We start from the raw sequence: 23,444 nt of genomic DNA, 5'->3' as shown, positions 1-23,444 counted from the left end.
ACAGTTAGCTACTCTCTCAGGAACATTCTGTGTTTACTTCTTTAACCTCTAAATCTAGGAAGTATTAATTAAAATAATATGAAAAAGGTAAATTTAAACATGCTGAGAGTAGCTACACTGATCTACCTAATAAAAAATTCAAACAGAAACAGGAGAGTCAGAATTTGCTGGGATTTTAACTAAAAGAACATGCAGCAGTCTGGCGCTTGAAGCAGCCTGGCAAGAGCACTCTGGGGCAGCTCCCCTGGCGGGGGGCTGCAGGAGGCGGGCGAAGGGGCTCCAGGACTATTTCCAGTGTCTCACACTGTCTCCTTCCCTCCTTCCCCGCACTTCTGAGTCTCTGACACATAAGTAAACCACCTTCCAAACGTCTGTCAAAGTAACACATGTGTAAGAGTCAAACAGTGCCAAAGATTTAAACTGTTCCCAGATACAATCCCCAATACTACTTCCCAGAGGCAATTGCTTTAACTTCTCCAGCTATTTCTTCCAGTAGTTATGTCCATATTTCTATATGTGCCTTGCTATTTCTTATCAATTTTAGATATTACATACAAACTGTCAATTATTACCATCATATTAGGTAACCTTCATGTATGTAATTCTAAGTGCATTTTATGTATTATTCATTTACTACTCACCATAAGACTCTTCCCTCATACCTTCCCTCTATCTGCATACTCCTCTCAAACCCTCAGTTGGTAAAGAATCCACCTGCAATGCAGGAGACCCTGATTCGATTCCTGGGTCAGGAAGATCCACTGGAGAAGGGATAGGCTACTGTCTCCAGTATTCTTGGGCTTCCCTGGTGGCTCACCTGGTAAAGAATCTGCCTGCAATGCAATGCAGGGGTTGGGAAGACCCCCTGGAGAAGGGAAAGGCTTCCCACTCCAGTATTCTTGCCTGCAGAATCCCTATGGACAGTGGAGCCTGGCGGGCTGCAGTCCATGTGGTCGCAAAGAGTCAGATACGACTGAGTGACTAAACACCGACCATTCACCATAAACCAGTAACACAGTATATTTTTATTATATATTTCATTAATGACAAAACTGAGGCACAGAGAGGTTATCTTTCCCAGGGTTACAGAGTTTACAGAGCTGTGAAGAATTTAAACTCCTGAGCCTTACTCACTCTATAACTATAGCCTCTCATAATAAATGAAGATTTAGCTTTCTTACATCGCTCCTTACCCTTACATCTTCTAGCACTTTTAGTGAAATCAATAAACAGTGTTTACATCATTAATGGCTATATGTGTGTGTGTATATATATATATATATATATATATATATATATATAGTTCACAAAAAGCCAAGCTATTTAACATAACATTTCTTTTCTGTAAAGTTTTTTTTGTTATTTTTGAGGTAACTATTTTCTTTCCATCCTTAAGTAATTTTCTATCTGCATGTCCATACTCTTTGAAATGCTCCACCATAATAAACACCATTTCATCCATTCCATCAAGTCTTCTTTCCTCAAAGCTCCTTCCTAGAGCCTATACAACTGGTTTTCAATCAGTTTTTAGGGGAAGTCATCAAACTGACCTGTTCTGTGACTGCAAACTGTATGCTGAGATTAAGCACAAGGCAGCCCAGTATGACTGAGTTAGATTAAGACTGTAAAGTTCCTTGGGTGATAAAGAAAAGCAATACTGATTGACTTGTACATACATGAAATATATTTGCAGCACATACAATTATGAATGGATCATCTAAAGGGTGGATTAACCATGAAAGAAGGAAGGAAGTGAAGAATAGAGAGAGGGAAGAAGAAAAGGAAGGGGGGAAAGGCAGGAATGAAGAAAACAAGGAATAAGATATGAAAACATTAAAACTGCCACAAATCAATGAAAAACCTCCAGTTTAAAATCCATCTTATTTTTTTTTAGTTTTCTTTTTTCTTTTTTAATTTTTATTTTTACTTTATTTTACTTTACAATACTGTATTGGTTTTGCCACACAGTGACATGAATCCACCGCGGGTGTACATGCGTTCCCAAACATGAAGCCCCCTCCCACCTCCCTCCCCATAACATCTCTCTGGGTCAACCCTGTGCACCAGCCCCAAGCATCCTGTATCCTGCATTAGACATAGACTGGCGATTCATTTCTTACATGATAGTATACATGTTTCAATAAAAAAAATAAAAAATAAAATCCATCTTATGTCTGGAATCAAATAACAATGAAAATGCCCCATACTATGTGTAATATGAAATGAAAACAACACTTGTCAGCAAAAGTCAAGCTTTAGTCAAAACTGTTATGGCCAATAAGCTATCATTTTATGTAAATTTAAGCTACACCAGGTTATAAGTTTAAATGCAGTAATATAATGCTAGTGATAGAAGTGTCACAATCCTAACAAAAGCATGCTGTTAACACTGGGGAAAAAAAAAAAAGGGTTGTCCAGCAAATGAAACATCTAACAATTCACAATAAAAGTAATTATTTTATCATTTGGAAAAGGAAAGTGACAGATTAATATCCTTTAATGTCTTTGTTAAAGTCTGTATATTAATACTTCAGAAATACAAGAAAAAAATTATTCTTCCTTCAAAGCCTGGAAGAGTTTTAACTTCAGTTTACACTAAACTCATTTTTGTACCTGTATCACACATCAAAGAGTTTGGTACTGATGTCAATTTCTGATTATCTATGATATCCTCCCCTCCTCTCTTCATTACTGCATTTGAGTTACTAACACACATACACACATGCATAATCCTCCCCAATATATGAAACCATTAACTAAAAAGTTTTTATACACAACATATATACATATTTTATATATTTTTATTTTCATAAATACATGTAAAATATACACATTTGTTCTATTCACTTAAAGAAGTAAAAAACTTACACATTCATTTTATAACACTAAAGTGCTGAGAATAACTTCTACCTTAACAAGGAAAGACATCAAAGAACAAAAGCTAAGATCAAAATTTAAAAAGCAATAATTTCTTGACTCAACTCACAAAATTTCATTTTTTTCTCCATATAAATTCATTGGAATTCTAAATTTCTCTCTACCATTCAGTAACACAGTTTTTATGAAATAGTACCATTTTATGAAATATATTTTATCTGTCTATAAAGCATACCAGTTTATTTTTTAAAATGCTGAAAAGCTGAAAGGGATGAGTATGTTCACCTGCATGCATCCTCTTGTGTACTAATATCCTAACTGACATTGTGTATTTCACAACACCTTACTCACCTCTGCTGGATGCTGAATTATATACAAGTAGGTAGAGATGTGTAGAGGATGCGCTGGTAGAAATGGGCACAAACACACTTTCTGAGGCCGGCTAAAGGACAAAATAAAAAAGAAAAACTGTAATATGTTTAAAATAAAATTATATAACAATAATGTAAAATTTGAACATAATCACACTTAATTATATAGATTTGCTAAAGCTGAATTCTTTTAAAGTGTTATTAAGAAAGAATTTAATCAAACATATTTTCAATATAAGAATTTGAAAAATAAGACTCAGGTAAATTTTTTACCATCCATAGTAGATCAAAGTATCTCAAAAAATCTTGCCTTAATTATCTTCAGTGGAAGAAGAGTCATAAGTCACCACTATGGTCTTTTCATTCATGAAGCAATACTTCTACTAACTTGCATTCCAAATCAAGAACAGATCTCATGTCAAACAGAAACCTGGCAACTAATCTGAATCATTTGAAGTTGGAAGGAACAAAGTGGTAATAAAATACTGGAATATAATCACCACCTAGAAGACAGTGCTAATCGAACTTAGCCATCAGTCAACATGGAGAACTTACCAATTGTGAGAAGAAACCCAAACAGGGGCCACCAAAGAATATTTGGCTAGAATTACATCCTCAAGAGCATGTATCATACCCATTTATTTTCCCTTTTGTTATTGTTTACTCTGTTGCTTTCATTTTCCTTACTTTTTAGTGCCTTGTTTCAGTAGCACTTATTACAAAATTCGGATGGAATCAAAGGGTGCACTTCCCGTCTCACTTCTCCAGTCTAGTGCCTTCTCTTCCCTAATGGCAACCAGTGATCAGTTTCTTGTGTGTCCTTCCAAAGGTACTGAAGGAACATACATGGGTAGTTTATCATTACATCCTGTATTAAATATGTGTGTTTATAACATGAAATTAACCAAGCAGCCAGATACAATATGATGGAAGCAAATGTTCACAATAAATCACTATTACAGGCAGATGTCACATAGCATTATAACAGTATACAAGTGAATGTTATATTTTAAAGAGAATTCCCAACAGCACACTTACTACTAGAAAATTGATTGCTACCTACTGTTTCCTCAATTTTACTTATGTTGAATTATAGCCTGAGGTAAAAAATACGTATATTAATAAAACACACAGTGTGAGTAAATCGGTTCGATTGTATCTACCACCTCACTTTGCAAGAAACTGTTAAACCTTTGCTCCTGCTGAAGAAATTATCTAAATAATATTTGAGGCAGAGATATAAACGTATTGTACAAAGTGACCCCACGTCCCCTCTTCACTACTGAACCAAGAGTGAATGATTAACCCAAGGAAATCAATACACTTGTTTTCCAATGACATCTGAAATGACTCAGTGTGACTACTCAGTCCTACCAAGGATTCCCTCTTAGGAATGTGAGCAAATTTATAGGAACAGAGAGTCCCTCAGTGGTCACAAGAAGAGTAAATATGAGCAAACACAGGAGGAGTGACTTATGGAACTCTATGTGACAAACAAGGGATTCCGTGGTGGCTCAGACGGTAAAGAGTCTGCCTGCAATGTGGGAGACCAGAGTTCGATCACTGGGTCAGGAAGATCCCTTGGAAAAGAAAATGGAAACCCACTCCAGTATTCTTGCCTGGAAAATCCCATGGATGGAGGAGCCTGGCAGGCTACAGTCCATAGGGTCACACAGAGTTGGACACAACTGAGCAACTTCATTTTCACTTTCAGTGACAAACAAATCAAGGGCTACAATTAGAAAGGACTGCCCATTCAATGAAAGGAGACAGTGGATGAGATATATTCGAGTTTTAAAAGTTTAAGTTTCTGGAGTCTATCCCATCAGGATGTTTACATAAGCCTCTTAGTCTCATCCACAGGGGTCAGACAGAAGAGAGAACTACAATCCCAGAGCCTCCAGAACAAAAGACACAATCACAGAAAGTTAATCAAAATAAAAATTCATAGGATTATGACCCAGATAAAGGAACAAGATAAATTCCCAGAAAATCAACTAAATTATATGGAGACAAGCAACCTTCCAGAAAAAGAATTCAGAATAATGACAGTGAAGATGATCCAAGATGTTGGAAAAAGAATGGAGAAGACGCAAGTAATGTTTACCAAAGTCCAAGAACTAAAGAACAAACAAACAGACGTGAACAATACACTAGAGGGAATCAGTAAGAGAATACCTGAGGCAGAAGAACGGATAAGTGATCTGGAAGAAGAATGGTGGAAATCACTGCCGCAAAACATAGAAAAAAGAAGGAAAAGAAGTGAAGACAGCATAAGCGACCTCCGGGACAACATTAAACACACCAATATTCACATTCTAGGGGTCCCAGAAGGAGAGGAGAGAGACAAAGGACCTAAGAAAATATATGAAGAGATAAAAGTATAAGTTTCTGAATTTTTTTTTTGCATGAAACTGCATACGACTGCAATGCATGACCAAATGTCAATAACATTATTTTATAAAATGTAATTTAAGATCAGATGAAAGGACTTCCGCAGTGGTACAGTGGATAGGACTCTGTCTGCCAGTGCAGGGGACATGGGTTCAATCTCTAGTCTCTGAATATTCCACATGCTGAGGAGCAGCTAAAGCCCACACGCTACAACTACTGAGCCCACACACGTTAGGGTCCACCATCTGCAACTACTGAAGCCCATGCACCCTAGAGCCTGTGCTCTAGGAACAAAAGAAGCCACCAAAATGAAAAGCCCAAGCACCACAACAAAGAGTAGCCTTCACTCTCTGTAAATAAAGGAAGTCCAAGCACAGCAACAAAGACTCAGTACAGCCAAAAATAAGAAAAATCTGATCAGATTAAGTCATTTTTTAAAAATCAGAACTTAACTGCAAATCAACTGACATATTTATAAACTATATGGTTCTAAGAATATGAAAGAATGCAAAAAAAAAAAACTACCATATACCCTATGTAGGAAAATCCACATATCTGTAAAGCAAAAGAACTGAAAAATCCAATCAAGAAAACAAGCTGAGTGAAAGCCATAGACTTCTGTGAATAGCAAAAAATTGGCAAAATTAACTCTTGTTAATAGCATCTTTCCAGCTTGTGATCACAAGCTGGAATCAGGATTGCCAAGAGAAATATCAATAACCTCAGATATGCACATGATACCACCCAAACTGCAGGAAGTGAAGAGAAATTAAAGAGCCTCTTGATGAAGATGAAAGAGGAAAGTGAAAAAGCTGGCTTAAAACTGAACATTCAAAAAAACTAAGATCATGGCATCCGCTCCCATCACTTCATGGCAAATAGATGGGGGTGGGGGGTGGGAAGGAAACAGTGACAGACTTTATTTTGGGGAACTCCAAAAACACTGCAGATGGTAACTGCACACATGAAATTAAAAGATGCTCGCTCCTTGGAAGAAAAGCTATGACCAACTTAGACAGCATATTAAAAAGGAAAGACATTACCTTGCCAACAAAGGTCCATCTAGTCAAAGCTATGGTTTTTCCAGTAGTTAAGTATGGATGTGAGAGTTGGAAAATAAAGAAAGTTGAGGATTGAAGAATTGATGCTTTTGAACAGTGGTGTTGCAGAAGACTCTTGAGAGTCCCTTGAACTGCAAGGAGATCCAACCAGTCAATCCTAAAGGAAATCAGTCCTGAGTATTCACTGGAAGAGTTGACTGATGCTGAAGTTGAAACTCCAATACTTTGGACAACTGATGTGGAAAACTGATTCATTGGAAAAGACACTGATGCTGGGAAAGACTGAAGGCAGGAGGAGAAGGGGACACAGCTTGATTCCAGCTTGCACTTCACCCAGCCCAGCATTTCACATGATGTACTCTGCATATAAGTTAAATAAGCAGGGTGACAATATATAGCCTTGATGTACTGCTTTCCCAATTTGGAATCAGTCTGTCGTTCCATGTCCAGTTCTAAATTGTTGCTTCTTGACCTGCATACAGATTTCTCAGGAGGCAGATAAAGTGGTCTGGTAGTCCCATCTTTTAAAAAATTTTCCATAGTTTGTTGTGATCCACACAGTCAAAGGCTTTGACATAGCCAATAAAGCAGAAGCAGATGTTTTTCTGGAACTCTCTTGCTTTTTTGATAATCCAACCGATGTTGGCAATTTGATATCTGGTTCCTCTGCCTTTTCTAAATCCAGCTTGAACATCTGGAAGTTCTTGGTTCACATACTACTGAAGCCTGGCTTGAAGAATTTTGAGCATAGCTTTGCTAGCATGTGAGATGAGTGCAGCTGTGTGGTAGTCTGACAAACCTAGACACAGTATTAAAAAGTGGAGACATCACTTTGCCAACAAAGATCCGTATAGTCAAAGCTATGGTTTTTTTCAGTAGTCATGTATAGATGTTAGAGTTGGACCATAACAAAGACTGAGCACCAAAGAATTGATGCTTTCAAATTGTGGTGTTAGAGAGGACTCTTGATAGTCCCTTGGGCTGCAAGGAGATCAAACCAGTCAATCCTAAAGGAAATCAACCCTGAATAGTCACTAGAAGGACTGATGCTTAAGCTGAAGCTCCAATACTTTGGCCACCTGATGAGAAGAGTTGACCCATTAGAAAAGACCCTCATGCTACCAAAGACTGAGGGCAGGAGAAGAAGAGAGCGACAGAGGATGAGGTGGTTGGATGGCATCATCCACTCAGTGGACATGAGTTTGAGCAAACCCAGGAAATAGTGAAGGACTGGGAAGCCTGGCATGCTGCAGACCCCCAGTTCTGGCATGCTGGGGTCACAAAGAGTCTGATTCGACTGAACAATAACATCTTTAACTCATGACGTACATACATACATATATACACACATATACATATATATACAAATATACATATATACATACATACATACACACACATGTATATATATATATATATATATAATTATAAAAGTCCTTAATATGACAGGATAGTGCAAAGAACTGCTCTGGTTATTGATAGCTCTGGATTTCATGTCTGACCAAACCTCTGTTCACGGGGGCGGCAGCAAACTAGGAGAGTAATTTCTTTACTAGGAAGATATGCTTGGTCTTTAGGAAGATTCAGAATTAAGTAGTTTGGAGAGTTGCACTCCCAGGATAATAAGGAAAGTTGCATCAAGCACCCAATCTCCAGGGAAGCAGGCAAAACTGACTAATACTATTTTTAAAAAGAACCACTTAAAGACTCTAGAAATTATCCTAAGGGTACATTTGAATTAAAAAAAAACATTACTCAAGAAAATTTACAGGAAAATTTGGTATTAGGATAGTTTGTGGCATTTGAGTTATAACCTATTTACTACCTTGCCCTGGTTCAGGTTGATAGAAAGTCCTCTCTAGGTAAGTGTGGCCAAGAGAGCAGAGCTTCTTCGCAGCTGTCAGTCAAGACTTACCATATGTCATCTCCTCCAACTCCAAATTGAAGAAAATAAATTCCTAGTGAGTGTGGCCAAGAAGAGAAGAGGCTCCCTTCCTCCAGCCAGCCTTCATTTACAACACAGAAGCTTTACTACTGTGCAGGAGGCTGAAAATGTTGGGACCCCAACTGCTCTCACCCCAAATCACTTGTAGGATAGAAGTACAAGACTGCTACACCAGAAGCAGCAAGTCAGTGGCTACTGCTCAGCCCTGTGCCCAGGAACTGCCCTGGATGAGAGTCAGGCTATGTAAGAAAAAAGAGCTCTAAAGCTCTCCCTAAAGTAAATGATTTATTTGAAATGGAGTATGAGAAATTCAAGCCCAAGAGTGCTCTCAAAACAAAACTCTTCTTAGTTAAGAGCAACAAGCTAAATAATAGGCCAGCTAGTCATCAGAAAGAACCATAGAAACAGCTCAGAAGAGCACATCTGCAGTCAAAACCTCAAAAACTACCCCTCCCCAAATTTAACTGGACTGCTGAGCAATTCTCCAGAATGATCAGCTGATAATTAGTAGAGGCTAATGGGAAGGATGTAATACAAAAAGAAGAAGGCAGCTTAAGAGAAAGATGCTGAAGAGACATTCAACGAAAACCTGCTAAAATCACTGTAATACTGGTGGTGTCTACACAACTTTGCTAATATAACAAAAACAACAAAAACAAAAACAACTCTAAATTATATACTTTAATATGATAAACACCATGGTCTGTGACTAATATCTAAATAAAGTTGTTATTTTTAAAAATATAAAAATGCAGTGAAAAAAGAATGTTAGGGTGTGATTAGTAAGAAAGAGGCTGGGCCATGTGCTTAGTCACTCAGTCGTGTCTGATTCTTTGGAACCTCATGGTCTACAGCCCTCCAGGCTCCTCTGTCCATGGGGATTCTCCAGGCAAGAATACTGAAATGGGTTGCCATATCCTACTCCACAGGATCTTCCCAACCCAGGGATTGAACCCAGGTCTCCCACATTGCAGGCAGATTCTTTATCGTCTGAGCCACCAGGGAAGCCCAAGAAAGAGGCATTTTACCACTATTTGACATGTTTTGTTAAGGTGGGTTTCCTTTTCTACAAAGTAAGCTCCCTAAGGGCAAGGACTTGACTTGACCTACTTTTTTCACTTTCATATTCCAGCACCTAGCATAGTAAGCTTTCAATATATACTGTTGGATACATAAGCAAATACCTTTGCATTCCCTCTTACCTCAACCTTGGAATACCCTTCTCCTACACAATTTCTTATCCTATCCCTTCATTTTCTTACATATCAAATACTAATCTCTCCTTCACTTCCTCTCTAGTACTAAGACAATTAGTTTGCATTATAAATGAAATTCAGAGTCTCAGAGGAAGATTTTCCTTCTCAAAGGAAGACTTTGACATTTTTGTTGCTTTATTCTGGGCATAACACACAACTTGTGGGATTGTAGCTCCCCTGCGTGTTAACAGTGAAAGCACCAAGTTCTAGACACTGGAGAGCCAAGAATTTCCTCAGATCTTCCTCTGTTATCATTTGTGATCTTTCTCCTTTTTTAGAATGGACTGGTAGGATCTCCTTGCAGTCCAAGAGACTCTCAAGAGTCTTCTCCAATACCACAGTTCAAAAGCATCAATTCTTCAGCACTCAGCTTTCTTCACAGTCCAACTCTCACATGGTGATGGACAGGGAGGCCTGGCGTGCTGCGATTCATGGGGTCGCAAAGAGTCAGATACGACTGAGCAACTGAACTGAACTGTGATCTTTCTTGTAAGCAATAGCACACAGCAGGCAAAAATATATACTGAAGAAAATATTTACTAAAAAATAGCAACAACAACAACAAAAAAAACAGTTAAGCACTTTACATATAAACCCTGTAACTGTGATTTAAGCTAAACCTAATTGTTCTGGCTTATGCTTTAACATGCTCATAAAATATCATTACCTGTTTATTTTAAAGCATGCCCCCTTTATTAACCTAATTCTAATTACCTCAAGCTAATAAAACTATAGCTCTTTAAAACATTTTGTATTTCAGTTGATTAACTTTATATTTAGCACGTTACTTTACAATAAGAATGTGTGTTTATTTATTATTAACAGCTATTTTTCTCACACTTTCCTACTCTACAATTGTCTGTATGTACTACGCTGGTGACTAGCTATCCAAATGTTAAACCATTTCTTACCAAACTACTGGTAAGTGCAGAATAACTGCTCTTCTAATTTTAAAATCCTTTTCCGAAAGAATAAAATGCCTAGGAATAAACTTAACCAAGGAGGTGAAAGACGTGTATGTTGAAAGCTACAAGACATTAATTAATGAAAGAAAATGAAGAACACACAAATAAATGGAAAGATACTCCATACTCATATATTGGAAAAATTAATATTTTTTAAACGTCCATACTACAGATCACTGCCTTGTCATGGCAAAGGGGTCTGCGTAATTCAATGAAGCTATGAGCCATACACCAAAGAATTGATGCTTTTGAACTGTGGTGTTGGAAATAACTCTTGAGAGTCCCTTGGACAGCAAGGAGATCAAACCAGTCAATCCTAAAGAAAATCAACCCTGAATATTCATTGCAAGGACTGATGCTGAAACTGAAGCTCCGATACTTTGGCCACCTTATGAGAAGAGTCGATTCATTAGAAAAGACCCTGATGCTGGGAAGGACTGAAGACAGGAGAGGGACGACAGAGGATAAGATGGTTGGATGGCATCACTGACTCAATGGACATGAGCTTTAGTAAGCTCCAGGAGATGGTGAAGGACAGGGAACCCTGCTGTGCTACAGTCCATGGGGCCATAAAGAGTCAGACACAACAGAGCAACTGAACAGTAATGTAGGGCCACCCAAGACAGATGGGTTATAGCAGAGAGTTCTGACAAAACCTGATCCACTGGAGGAAGGAACGGCAAACCACCCCAGTATACTTGCTGTGAGAATCTTATGAACTGTATAAAAAAAAAAAAATATGACACCGAAAAAAATATATATATATGACACTGAAAGGTGAGTCCCTCAGGTTGGAAGGTGTCCAACATGCTACTGGGGAAGAATGGAGGACAACTAATAGCCTCAGAAAAAATGAAGCGGCTGGGCCAAAGAGGAAGTGGAGCTCAGCTGTGCATGTGTCTGGTGATGAAAGCAAAATCTGATGCTGCAAAGAACAGTATTGCATAGGGACCTGGAATGTTAGGTCCAAGAATCAAGGTAAATTGGACTTGGTCAAGCAGGAGATGGTAAGAACAAACATCGACATCTTAGGAATAAGTGAACTAAAATGGTTGGGAATGGGAGAATTTAATTTAGATGACCATTATATCTACCACTGTGGGCAAGAATCCCATACAAGAAATGGAGTGGCCCTCATAATCAACAAAAGAGTCTGAAATGCAGTACTTGGATACAATCTCAAAAATGACAGAATGATCTCGGTTCACTTCCAAGGCAAGCAATTCAACACTACAGTAATTCAAGTCTATGCCCCTACCACTGATTCCAAAGACGCTGAAGTTGATCAATTCTATGAAGACCTATAAGAAAGATCTCCTAGAACTAATACCAAAAAAAGATGTTTTACTCATCACTGGGGATTGTAGTGCAAAAGTGGGAAGTCAAGAGATACCTGGAGTAACAGGCAAGTTCAGTCTTGGAGTATAAAATAAAGCAGGGCAAAGGCTAAAGGCTAACTGAATTCTGCTAAGAGAATGGACTAGTCATAGAAAACACCCTTTTTTCAACAACACAAGAAACAACTTTACACATGGACATCACCAAATGGTCAATACTGAAATCAAATTGATTCCATTCTTCGTAGCCAAAGATGGAGAAGCTGTATACAGTCAGCAAAAACAAGACTTGGAGCTGACTGTGGCTCAGATCATCAGCTTCTCATAGCAAAACTCAGACTTAAAACTAAAGAAATTGGGGAAAACCACTAGGCCAGCCAGGTACAACTTAAATCAAGTCCCTTATGAATATGCAGTGGAGGTGACAAATAGATTCAAGAGATTAGATACAGTGAACAGTGTGCCTGAAGAACTATGGACAGAGGTCCATAATATTGTACAAGAGGCAGCAAACAAAACCATCCCAAAGAAAAAGAAAAGCAAGAAGGCAAAGTGGTTATCTGAGGAGTCTTTATAAGTAGCTGAAGAACGAAGAGAAGTGAAAAGCAAGGGAGAAAGGGAAAGGTACACCCAACTAAATGCCGAGTTCCAAAGAATAGCAAGGAGAGACAAGAAGGTCTTCAATGAACAATGCATAAAAACAGAGGAAAACAACAGAAGGGGAAATATTAGAGCCTGCTTTAGGAAAATATGAAATATCAAGGGAACATTTCACCCAGAGATGGGCACAATAAAGAAGAGAAACAGCAGAGACCTAGTAGAAGGACAAGAGATCAAGAAGAGATGGAAAGAATCCATGGAAGAACTGTACAAAAAAAAAGACCTTAATGAACTGGATAAGAATAATGGTATGGTCAGCCACCCAGACCCAGACATTCTGGAGTGTGAAGTCAATCGACCCTTAGGAAGCACTGCTGTCAATAAACCTAGTAGATATGATGGAATTCCAGTAGAGCTATTCAAAACTCTAAAAGATGATGCTATCAAAGTGTTGCACTCAAAATGTCAGCAAATCTGGAAGACCCAGCAGTGGCCACCGGACTGGAAAAGGTCAATCCTCATCCCAATTCCGAAGAAGAGCAGCACTAAAGAATGTTCAGAACATGAGACAACTACACTCATCTCCCATGCTAGTAAAGTCATGCTTAAAATCTTGCACGCTAGGCTTCAGCATTATGCAAACCAAGAACTTCCAGACATCCAAGCTGGATTTAGAAAATGCAGAGGAAGGAGAGGTCAATTGTCAACATTCACTGGATCACAGAGAAAGCAAGGGAATTCCAGAAAAACATCTACTTCTGTTTCATCAACTATACTAAAGTCTTTGACTGTGTGGATCATAACAAACTGTGGAAAGCTCTTAAAGAGATAGACCATATTACCTGTCTCCTGAGAAACCTGTATGTGGGTCAAGAAGCAACAGTTAAAACACTGTTTGGAACAACTGGATTGAGAAAGGCGTACAACAGGGCTGTTTGTTGCCATCCTGTTTATTTAACCTATACACTCAGCACATCATGAGAAATGCCAGGCTGGGTGAGCTACAAGCTGAAATCGAGATAGACAGGAGAAGCATCAACAACCTCAATATACAGATACCATTCTAATGGCAGAAAGAGAGAGGAACTAAAGAACCTCTTGATGAGAGTGAAGGAGAAGAGTGAAAAAGCCGGCTTAAAACTAAATATTGAAAAAACAAAGATTATGGCATCTCACCCCATTACTTCATGGCAATCAAAAGAGGAAAAGGTGGAAGTAGTGACAGATTTCCTCTTCTTGAGTCTGAAAATCACTGCAGATGGTGACTGCAACCATGAAATCAGAAGACAACTGCTTCTCAGCAGGAAAGCTATGACAAACCTAGACAGTGTTGAAAAGCAGAGACATCACTCTGCCAACAAAGGTCCATATACAAGGTTACCATCTTCCCAGTGGTCACGTAAGGTTGTGAGAGCTGGCCCATAAGGAAGGTAGCATGCCAAAGAATTGATGCCTTTGAACTGTGGCACTGGAGAAGACTCCTCAGAGTCCCTTGCACAGCAAGGAGATCAAATCAGTCAATCTTAATGTAAATCAACCCTGAATATTCACTGGAAGCATTGATGCTGAAGCTCCAGTATTTTGGTCACCTGATGCAAACAGCCAACTCACTGGAAAAGTCTCTGATGCTGGGAAAGATTGAGAGCGTAAGGAGAAGAGGGTGTCAGAGGATGAGATGGCTGGATGGCATCACCAATGCAATGGACATGAACTTGGGCAAACTTCAGGAGATGATGAGGGATAGGGAGGCCTGGCTTGCTACAGTCCATGGGATCACAAGCAGACATGAGTGGGCAACTGAATATCGACAACTACAGATTCAATGTAACCCTATCAAACTTCCAATGACATTTTTTAGTAGAATAGGACAAAAATTCCTAAAATTTGTGGAACCATTAAACCAAATAGCCAAAGAATCTTGAGAATGATGAATAAAGCTTGAGGCATCATGATCCCTGATTTCAAACTATACTAAAAAAGCACTAGTATTTAAACAGCATTGTACTGGCATAAAACCACACGTAGATCAACAAAACAGAACACAGAGCCTAGAAATAAACCCATGCATATATGGTGAATTAATTAACAACAAAAATGCCAAGAATATACACTGGGGAAATTACAGTCTGTTCTAAATGGTGTTAGCAAAGTTGGACATTAAAATAAAAGAAACTGAACCATAAACAGAAATCAACTCAAAATGAACTAAAGATCTGAATGTAAGGCTGGAAACCATAAAACCACTAGAAGAAAAATATAGACAGTAAGCTCTTTGACTTACATCTTGGTAATGATTTTTTTAACCTGATAACAAAAGCAAAAACAAAAATAAACAAGTGAGACTATATTAAATAAAAAGTTTCTGCCTAGCAACAGAAACTATCAATAAAATGAAATGACAACCAACACACTAGAAGAAAATATTTGCAAATCATATATCTCATGGGGGCTAAGATGCAAAATATATAAAGCACTCATACAACTCAAGAACAGAAACAAACAATCCAATTGAAAAATGGATATAAGATCTGAATAGACATTTTTCTAAAGAAGACATACAGATGGCCAACAGGTACATGAAAAAATGCTTTATGTCATTATTCATCAGTGAAATGCAAGCCAAAAGCACAATGAGATATCACCTCACACCTGTTAGAATGGCTACTATCAAAAAGAATAGAAACAAATGCTGGAGAAGGTGTGGAGAAATAAAAAATCAAGCATACTTCTAGAATTTACATAGCTCTCAGGAAGAAAAATTAATATCTGATAAATATACTGGTAGACTGGGTATAGGTTGGGAAAACAGCTATTAAGATATCTCACTGACAATATCATTGTCTTGCTACCTGATCTTGTCTGTGTCAGAGGTTTTCAATTTCCTTTTTCATAGAACTGGCAATGAAACACCAAGAAAGTTCTGGGAAATAATCACTGAATCACAGGCAAATGTAATAAAATGTAGTCATTTATGACTATTTTAAACTAATTTATAACAGAATGACTGAAGTAACAGCTGAGATTTTTAACTCTTCTACATTTACAACGCATTGCAAATGTATTATAAATACTGTTTTCTGTCACCGGGTGTTAGCTACACAACCCAGTAGACATTTATTGGTTATCTATACAACCCAATAAGTGTTTATCAACTCTTAATACATAAATGGGGTTTTCAAATAATTTCCTTAAAGAAATTTTATGAAGCATGCTTTTTCTTTTCTCATTAAGGTTGTATGAATAAATACATACACCTCCTGTCAGACGGACTGACTAGCTTCTGAAGTGAACGATGTAACACAAGGGCAAGCTGTCACTCTCGTATGCTATCTTTGACAGCCTGTAGGCAAATAAATATGACTACAGATGCTAAAACCTACAAAAACAACTTTTTGCTTAAATGTTAATATTTAAAAGTTTAATTAAATCTCTAACAATATTTACCAACAGCTATTTTTCTCATAGTACTAATTTTAATCAAGAAAATCTCACAGAGGCAAAGTTTAAAGATTAATGAACAGATTTACAAAAATCATTCATTTAAAAAGAATTTCTTTTACCCACTAAAGTAAAGCAAATATAGAACCCAGAAAGATACCGCACCTCAAATTTCCCAGTACTCAACAAAAATTTTATAGTTCCACAGAGTGAAAAAGCAAAGAACAAAGAGTTTTATCACTCTTCAATAGATCAGTTGAACAGATACACTGCATCACACATTAAAAATAGCAACAACTTTCCAACTTTAAAAGACTGTGAAAAACTAAATGCCACAGTGCCCTCTATTGTCATTTTAAAGAAACAAATAATTTGTAAAATAAACTCTAGGTTTTACATTTCTGAAACTAAATATAAGAAGCAAAAGAAGGAACAACTTTTCATTATTAATGTCACAATAAAATTTCATCTTATAAAGAGAAGCAATCTCATCCATGCCTAACAGCTTGAAGTGTAGTAAACCATATTTTCATAACCCCCAAAACCATTTCTATCACTACATTATTTTATTTTATAAATGCCTTCTGAAGTAGAAGAACAACAGGCTCAGAAAAATAAGTCATTGTTTTGGGAGAGGAAGTAACTCTCTAAAGAGAATAAATATCTTTAGATGAGACATATTGACCTAAGCATGTCTAGAGCAGTGATTTCCAAAGTGAGTAAATTATCCCAAGCAGGTGCAAAAAGGTAATATTATCACTTCTATTTATAATTAAGCATGACTAATATTCAGTATATAGAATAAACACGCCCTCTGTGGGATGGTAAAGCACATGGTAATGTGTCAGGATATGCAGTATCCTAATAAAAAAGGAGTTTCATACCATGAAGTGCTAACAATAGCATCCACAGGAAAGAGTCTATACTGAAGAAATTATAACTACATAATCACAAACAAACAGTAAGTATATGGCAGAGGTGTTTCTTCCTTACTGCTACTTCAAACTCTTCATTAGAGTTAATAAATCTCAGATATGTCAATAACTTTAGAAAGGAGAAATTATAAAGACACTTGAACTGTGAAATCACATCTTACTATCAGTAACTTATTATCATGAACCTTACTGTAAGTATATATTATGTCCCAAAAATACTAAATAGTAAGAGTAGGGCTCTATCACAATCAGCAAGCAAGCAAGCAATCGCTCAGTCGTGTCTGACTCTTTGCGGTCCCATGGACTGTAGTCTACCAGGCTTCTCTGTCCATGGGATTTTCCAGGCAAGAGTACTGGAGTGGGTTGCCATTTCCTTTTCTAGGGGATCTTCCTGACCCAGGGATTGAACCCAGATTTCCTGCACTGCAGGCAGACGCTTTACCCTCTGAGCCACCAGGGAAGCAGGACATTTTTAAACAGTTTATTTCATCATACTTTCTTCCTTTTATCTATGTTTTTCTATTTTTTATGATGCAAGTCATACATTAGTATATGATCAACATGTATTGTCAGAGATAAATATGTATACCTATTAGAATTACATCTTAAGTGTTTTAATCAACTGTGGTATGTATTCAAAATAATTTAGGGATCACTGGCCTAGAGATAAGTTTGTTCCTACTACAGGATCTATGAGAAAAATGTTAGTGTTATTATAATTAAAGAAGCCTTCAAATGAGCCAGATGCTTGGAAAACAAAAGCCTGCGTCCAGAGATATAATTATATATAATAGCTATATAAAGCCTCTACTAGAGCTTCAATGACAAAATGTCAGATTAACACTGAGAATCTTATCATAAACATCTACAGTCAGTTATCTTATTATTTACTCTGTCTTCTTATATAGAAATAAAACAAAAAAATCTTAATAAATTAAGTAAATTACTCTTAGCAAATTCTTAATTTATACTTTCATAATTTGTCTTAAATATTAATTACATAGACATGTTTTCTCATACTCAATTCACTATGAATTCTAGAGGAAACAATTTCTTACTCATTTTTCTATGTCCCTTTACTGGATACTGTCTTAATAATAACTGAATGAACAAAGACTACCCCCATGGTTAGTTAAAGCAAGCCTCCAGGTCCATGAGTGGCAAAATTCTATGTTCCTTAGCCAATGGCCAACAAAAAGGAACAGCATGAATGACCATCCTGACAAGCAAGGAGTCAAAGCTGATCTGTGAAGCTATTCAGGGGTCAACTATAAATGAAATAAAAAATTTTAAGAAAAAAGAAAAGATGAATGAAACTAAGACTAGTGAAACTAAGACTGGTTCTTAGAAAAGACAAACAAAACTGGGGTTTCCCTGGTGGCTCAGTAAAGAATCTACCTGTCAATGCAGGAGACACAGGTTCAATCCCTGATCCAGGAAGATACCACACGCCACGGAGTAACAAGACCATGCACCACAACTATTGAGCCTGTGCTCTAGAGACTGGAAACCACAACCACTGAGCCCACCTGCCCTAGAGCCTGTGCTCCTCAACAAGATGGGCCACCGCAACGGAGGCCCACGCACCACGACTGGAGAGCAGCCCCTGCTTGCAACAACCAGAGTAAAGCCCTCACAGCAACGAAGACGCAGCCCAGCCAAAAATAAATAAATAAAATTATCTTTCAAAAAGGAATGATGAACGAAAGTGACAAACCTTCAGCCAGACTCATCAAAAAATAAGCAGATCCAAATAAATAAAGTCAGGGACTTCCCTGGTGGTCTAGTGGCTAGGATTCCAGGCTTTCAATGCAGTGGGCTGGGTCCAATCCCTGACCAGGGAAGATTCCATAAACTGCACGGCGCAGGCAAAAAGAAAGAAAAGAAAATCAGAAATGAAAGAGAAGTAACAACCAACACTATAGAAATACAAAGACTCATAAGAGATGACTATGAACACCAATATAATACTATACACACCAATAACATGGTCAACCTAGAAGAAATGGAAAGATTTCTAGAAATGCACAATCTCCCAAGACCAAATCAGGAAGAAATAAAAGACATCAACAGGCTAATTAATTAATAACATCAAAATATAATCAGTAATAAAAAAATCCCCACAAACAAAAGTCAAGGACCAAACACCTTGACAGGTAAATTCTACGAAACAGACTTAACACCAATGCTTCTCAAATTATTTCAAAGATTTTAAGAAAAAGGAATGCTTCCAAACTTACTATATGAGGCCAGATTTACCCTGATACCAAAACCAGACAAAGACACAATAAGTAAAAAAATTACAGACTGATATTACTAATGAACATAGATGCAAAAATCCTCAACAAAATACTAACCAACAAAATTCTGCTTTACATTAAAAGAAACATATACCATGATCAAGTAGAACTTAGCTCAGGAACAAAAGATGGTTCAATACCCACAAATCAATCAGTGTGACAGACCATATTAACAAACTTAAGAATAAAAATCATATGATCATCTCAGATCCAGAAAAAGCTTTTGACAAAATTCATCATCAATTTATGATAAAAACTCTCAAGAAAGCAGATACACAGAGAATGTATCTCAACCTAATAAAGGTCATATACAAAACACCTACAGCCAACATCATATTCAACAGTAAAAAATATTTTGTCCAGTATCAGGAACAAGACAAGGATGCCCATTCCCACCACTTTTATTCAGGAGAGTACTGAAGGTCCTAGCCACAGCAACCAAACAAGAAGAAGAAATAAAAGGCATGCAAATCATAAAGGAAAAAGCTGAACTGTCCCTGTTTACAGATGACCTGACACTATATATGAAATCCTAAAGACACCACCATAAAACCTATCAGAATAAATGAATTCATTATGTTGCAGGATATAAAATTAATACAAAGAAATCTGTTGCATTTCTATACACTATCAATGAACCATTAGAAACCATTAGAAAAAATTCAGAAAAAAAAAATCAATTCACAGTTGCATCATCAAGAATAAAATACCAAGGAATAAATCTAACCAAGAAGTGAAAGATCCATATACTGAAAACTAGAGGACACTGATGAAAGAAACTGAAGATGACACAAACAAATGGAAAAATATACTACAGATTGAAAGAATCAGTACTGTTAAAACGACCCTACTACCCAAGATAATTTACAGATTTAATGCAATCCCTATCCAAATACTATCATATTTTTCACAGAACTAGAACAAACAATTCTAAAATTTGTATAGCAGCACAAAAGACTCTGAAAATCAAACAATCTTGAGAAAAAAAAAAATCCTGGAGGTATCATCCTCCCTGATTTCAAAGTACACTACAAAGCTACAGTCATCAAAATCATATGGTACCAGGACAAAAACAGACACACATCAATGGAACAGGATAGAGAGCCCAGAAATAAACCAACATTTATATATTAGTCTATGACAAGAAGGCAATAATATACAGTTGGGCAAAGACAGCCTCTTCCATAACAGTACTGAGAAACCTGGACAGCTACATGCAAAAGAATCAAACTGAACTACCTTCTCACACTATATACAAAAATGAATTCAAATTCAAACCCTTAAATTTACATTTAAAGGCTTAAATGTAAAACCTGAAATCATAAAAACCCTACAAGAAAACATAGCCTGTATGCTTTGACATTGATCTTAGCACTATATATTTTTTTGGATAAGTCTCCTCAGGCAAGAGAAACAAAAACAAAACCAAAGCAGGGAAACTATCAACAAAAAAGGTATACAGGAACTCTCTGTACTATTGTTACAACCTTTAAGCCTAAAATTATTTTTAACTTAAAATTAAATCAATCAGTAGCCAAATTCCAACTCTTATACTCCAAAAGAAAATAATAATGAGTCATCATTGTCACTGTAAAATTTTTACATCTTACACTACACTAGATTCTCCTTCCAAAGAATTCATTATTTATCAAGGAGAGTCACAAAAATGGATAAAGAGGGTCAAAAGGTACAGACTTTCAGTGATAAACTGCATACTTGAAAGTTGCTAAGAGAGTAGACCCCCTGATGTGAAGAACTGACTCTTTGGAAGAGACCCTGATGCTGGGAAAGATTGAAGATGGGAGGAGAAGGAGACGACAGAGGATGGGATGGCTGGATGGCATCACCGAGTCAATGGACATGAGTTTGGGTAAACTCCAGGAGTTGGTGATGGGCAGGGAGGCCTGGTGGGCTGCAGTCCACGGATTGCAAAGAGTAGGACACGACTGAGCGACTGAACTGAACTGAAGAGAGTAGAGTCAACAGCTCTCGTCACAAGAGAAAAAATTCTTCTGTAACTATATTAAGGTGACAGATGTTAACTAGACCTATTGGGGTATCATTTTGCATTATATATAAATATCAAATCATTATGCTGTAGTACACCTGAAATTAATATAAGGTTATATGTCAACTATACCTCAATAAATACATTTTAAAAGAATCTATGTTTTGCTAAAGCAATGTTAACTGCTACATTTTTTTTTTTAGTGATTTCTTCCCTTTGAGGGTTTGTATTAAAGTTTCAATTTCAAGTATATTAAGCATGATATATATGCTTTGTTTGTTAACTACTCAGGTACCTTCAGTATTGTGGAAAGTAAAACCTTTGTGCATTGCCAACAGAAATGTAAAATAGTTGAAACTGCAATGGAAAACAGTTTGGCAATTCCTCAAAAAGTTAAACACAAAAAACTACCCTAAGAGCCAGCAATTCCATTCCTAGGTATACATCCAAAAGAATGAAAAGCAGAAACTAGATTTGATATTTGTATACCAATGTTCACGGTAACACTATTCACAGTAGCCAAAAAGAAACACAAGTATCCATCAACAAAAGAATGGATAACGGATAAATTAAAATGGCATATACATACAATTCAGGGTTTCCCATGTGGCACTAGTGGTAAAGAACCCGCCTGCCAATCCAGGAGATGTGAGAGTCAGGTTCGAAGCCTGGGTCGCGAAGATGCCCTGGAGGAGGTCATGGCAACCCACTCCAGTATTCTTGCCTGTGAAATCCCATGGACAGAGGAGCCTAGTGGGCTACAGTCCATAGGGTCGCAAAGAGTTGGACACGACCAAAGCAACTCTGCATGCATGCATGCATACATACAATTCAGTCATAAAAATGAAATTTTGATGGAACCTGAAACCACTATTCTTAGTGAAATGTCAGAAAACAAATATTGTATGATTATACGAAGGATCTAGTGTAGGTAATTCTCAGAAACAGTATTAATAGAATAGAGGTTAGCAAGGCCTGGGGGAGAAGGGGATGAGAAAATATTATTTAACAGGTACAGATTTTATACTGCGGATGATAAAAAGTTTTGGGTAGAGATAAGCAGTGATGGTTATACAACATTATGAATGTATTTAATGCCACTGAACCATACACTTGTAAGAGGTTAAAATGATAAATTTGTTATATACATGTTAACACACTTTTTTTTAAACTGAGCTGCCAAGTAACACATTTACATAGACAAATAAATCATACACATCTTTAAGACGTTTTCTAGAGCAGCTTTAGATGCACAGAAAAATTGACAAGAATGTACAGAGCTTTTCTATACACCGCTTGCCCCAACACATGCATAGCCTCCCAATTAACAACATCCCCAATCAGAGTGGTACCTTTGTTACAAATGACAAACCTACGTTGACAATTTGCACAGACTTCTAAAAATAATTTCTATGCCTCTACTGAGAATCTCTGTTGCATCATAGTCACTGTATTTTTTTCCTTTAATTCTTTGAATCTACTATAAGAGTTAACTTCAAATATTTTATTTTTCTGCTAAATCCAAAATCTTGATCCATTCAAAGACAGTTCCTGTTTTCTAATGTTCTCCCTGTATGTGAGTCACACTTTCCTGTTACTTTGCAAGTTCAGTAAGCTGTGGTTGAAAACTGGACATTTTTAGACAATCTAGTATAGAGACTCTGGAGTCTACTTAATTTTTCTGGTTCTGGTTCTTTGTAAATTTCAGTTCAGTTCAGTTCGGTCGCTCAGTCGTGTCCTACTCTGCGACCCCATGAACTGCAGTACACCAGGCCTCCCTGTACATGACCAACTCCTGGAGTCCACCCAAACCCATGTCCATTGTGTCAGTGATGCCATCCAACCATCTCATCCTCTGCCGTCCCCTTCTCTTCCTGCCCTCAATCTTTCCCAGCATCAGGGTCTTTTCAGATGAGTCAGCTCTCCGCATCAGGTGGCCAAAGTATTGGAGTTTCAG

The 23,444-nt window shown here is 37.3% G+C and overlaps 1 protein-coding gene across 1 annotated transcript in view; it reads right to left on the bottom strand.

Annotated features, from left to right (window-relative positions):
- The window catches only part of DTWD2 (DTW domain containing 2), a 74,439-nt gene that overhangs the window by 37,664 nt on the left and 13,331 nt on the right, over positions 1-23,444 (bottom strand). The window contains exon 2 of the mRNA XM_068981394.1: positions 3,229-3,319. Within this exon, the coding sequence (XP_068837495.1) occupies positions 3,229-3,319 (91 nt within the window). The remainder of the gene's footprint in view (positions 1-3,228; positions 3,320-23,444) is intronic.

This window comes from Capricornis sumatraensis, chromosome 9 (assembly GCF_032405125.1).
Source record: "Capricornis sumatraensis isolate serow.1 chromosome 9, serow.2, whole genome shotgun sequence".
Taxonomy (NCBI): domain Eukaryota; kingdom Metazoa; phylum Chordata; class Mammalia; order Artiodactyla; family Bovidae; genus Capricornis; species Capricornis sumatraensis.
The sequence above is the reverse complement of the archived record's forward strand: the minus strand, read 5'-3'. Positions and strand labels throughout refer to the sequence as shown.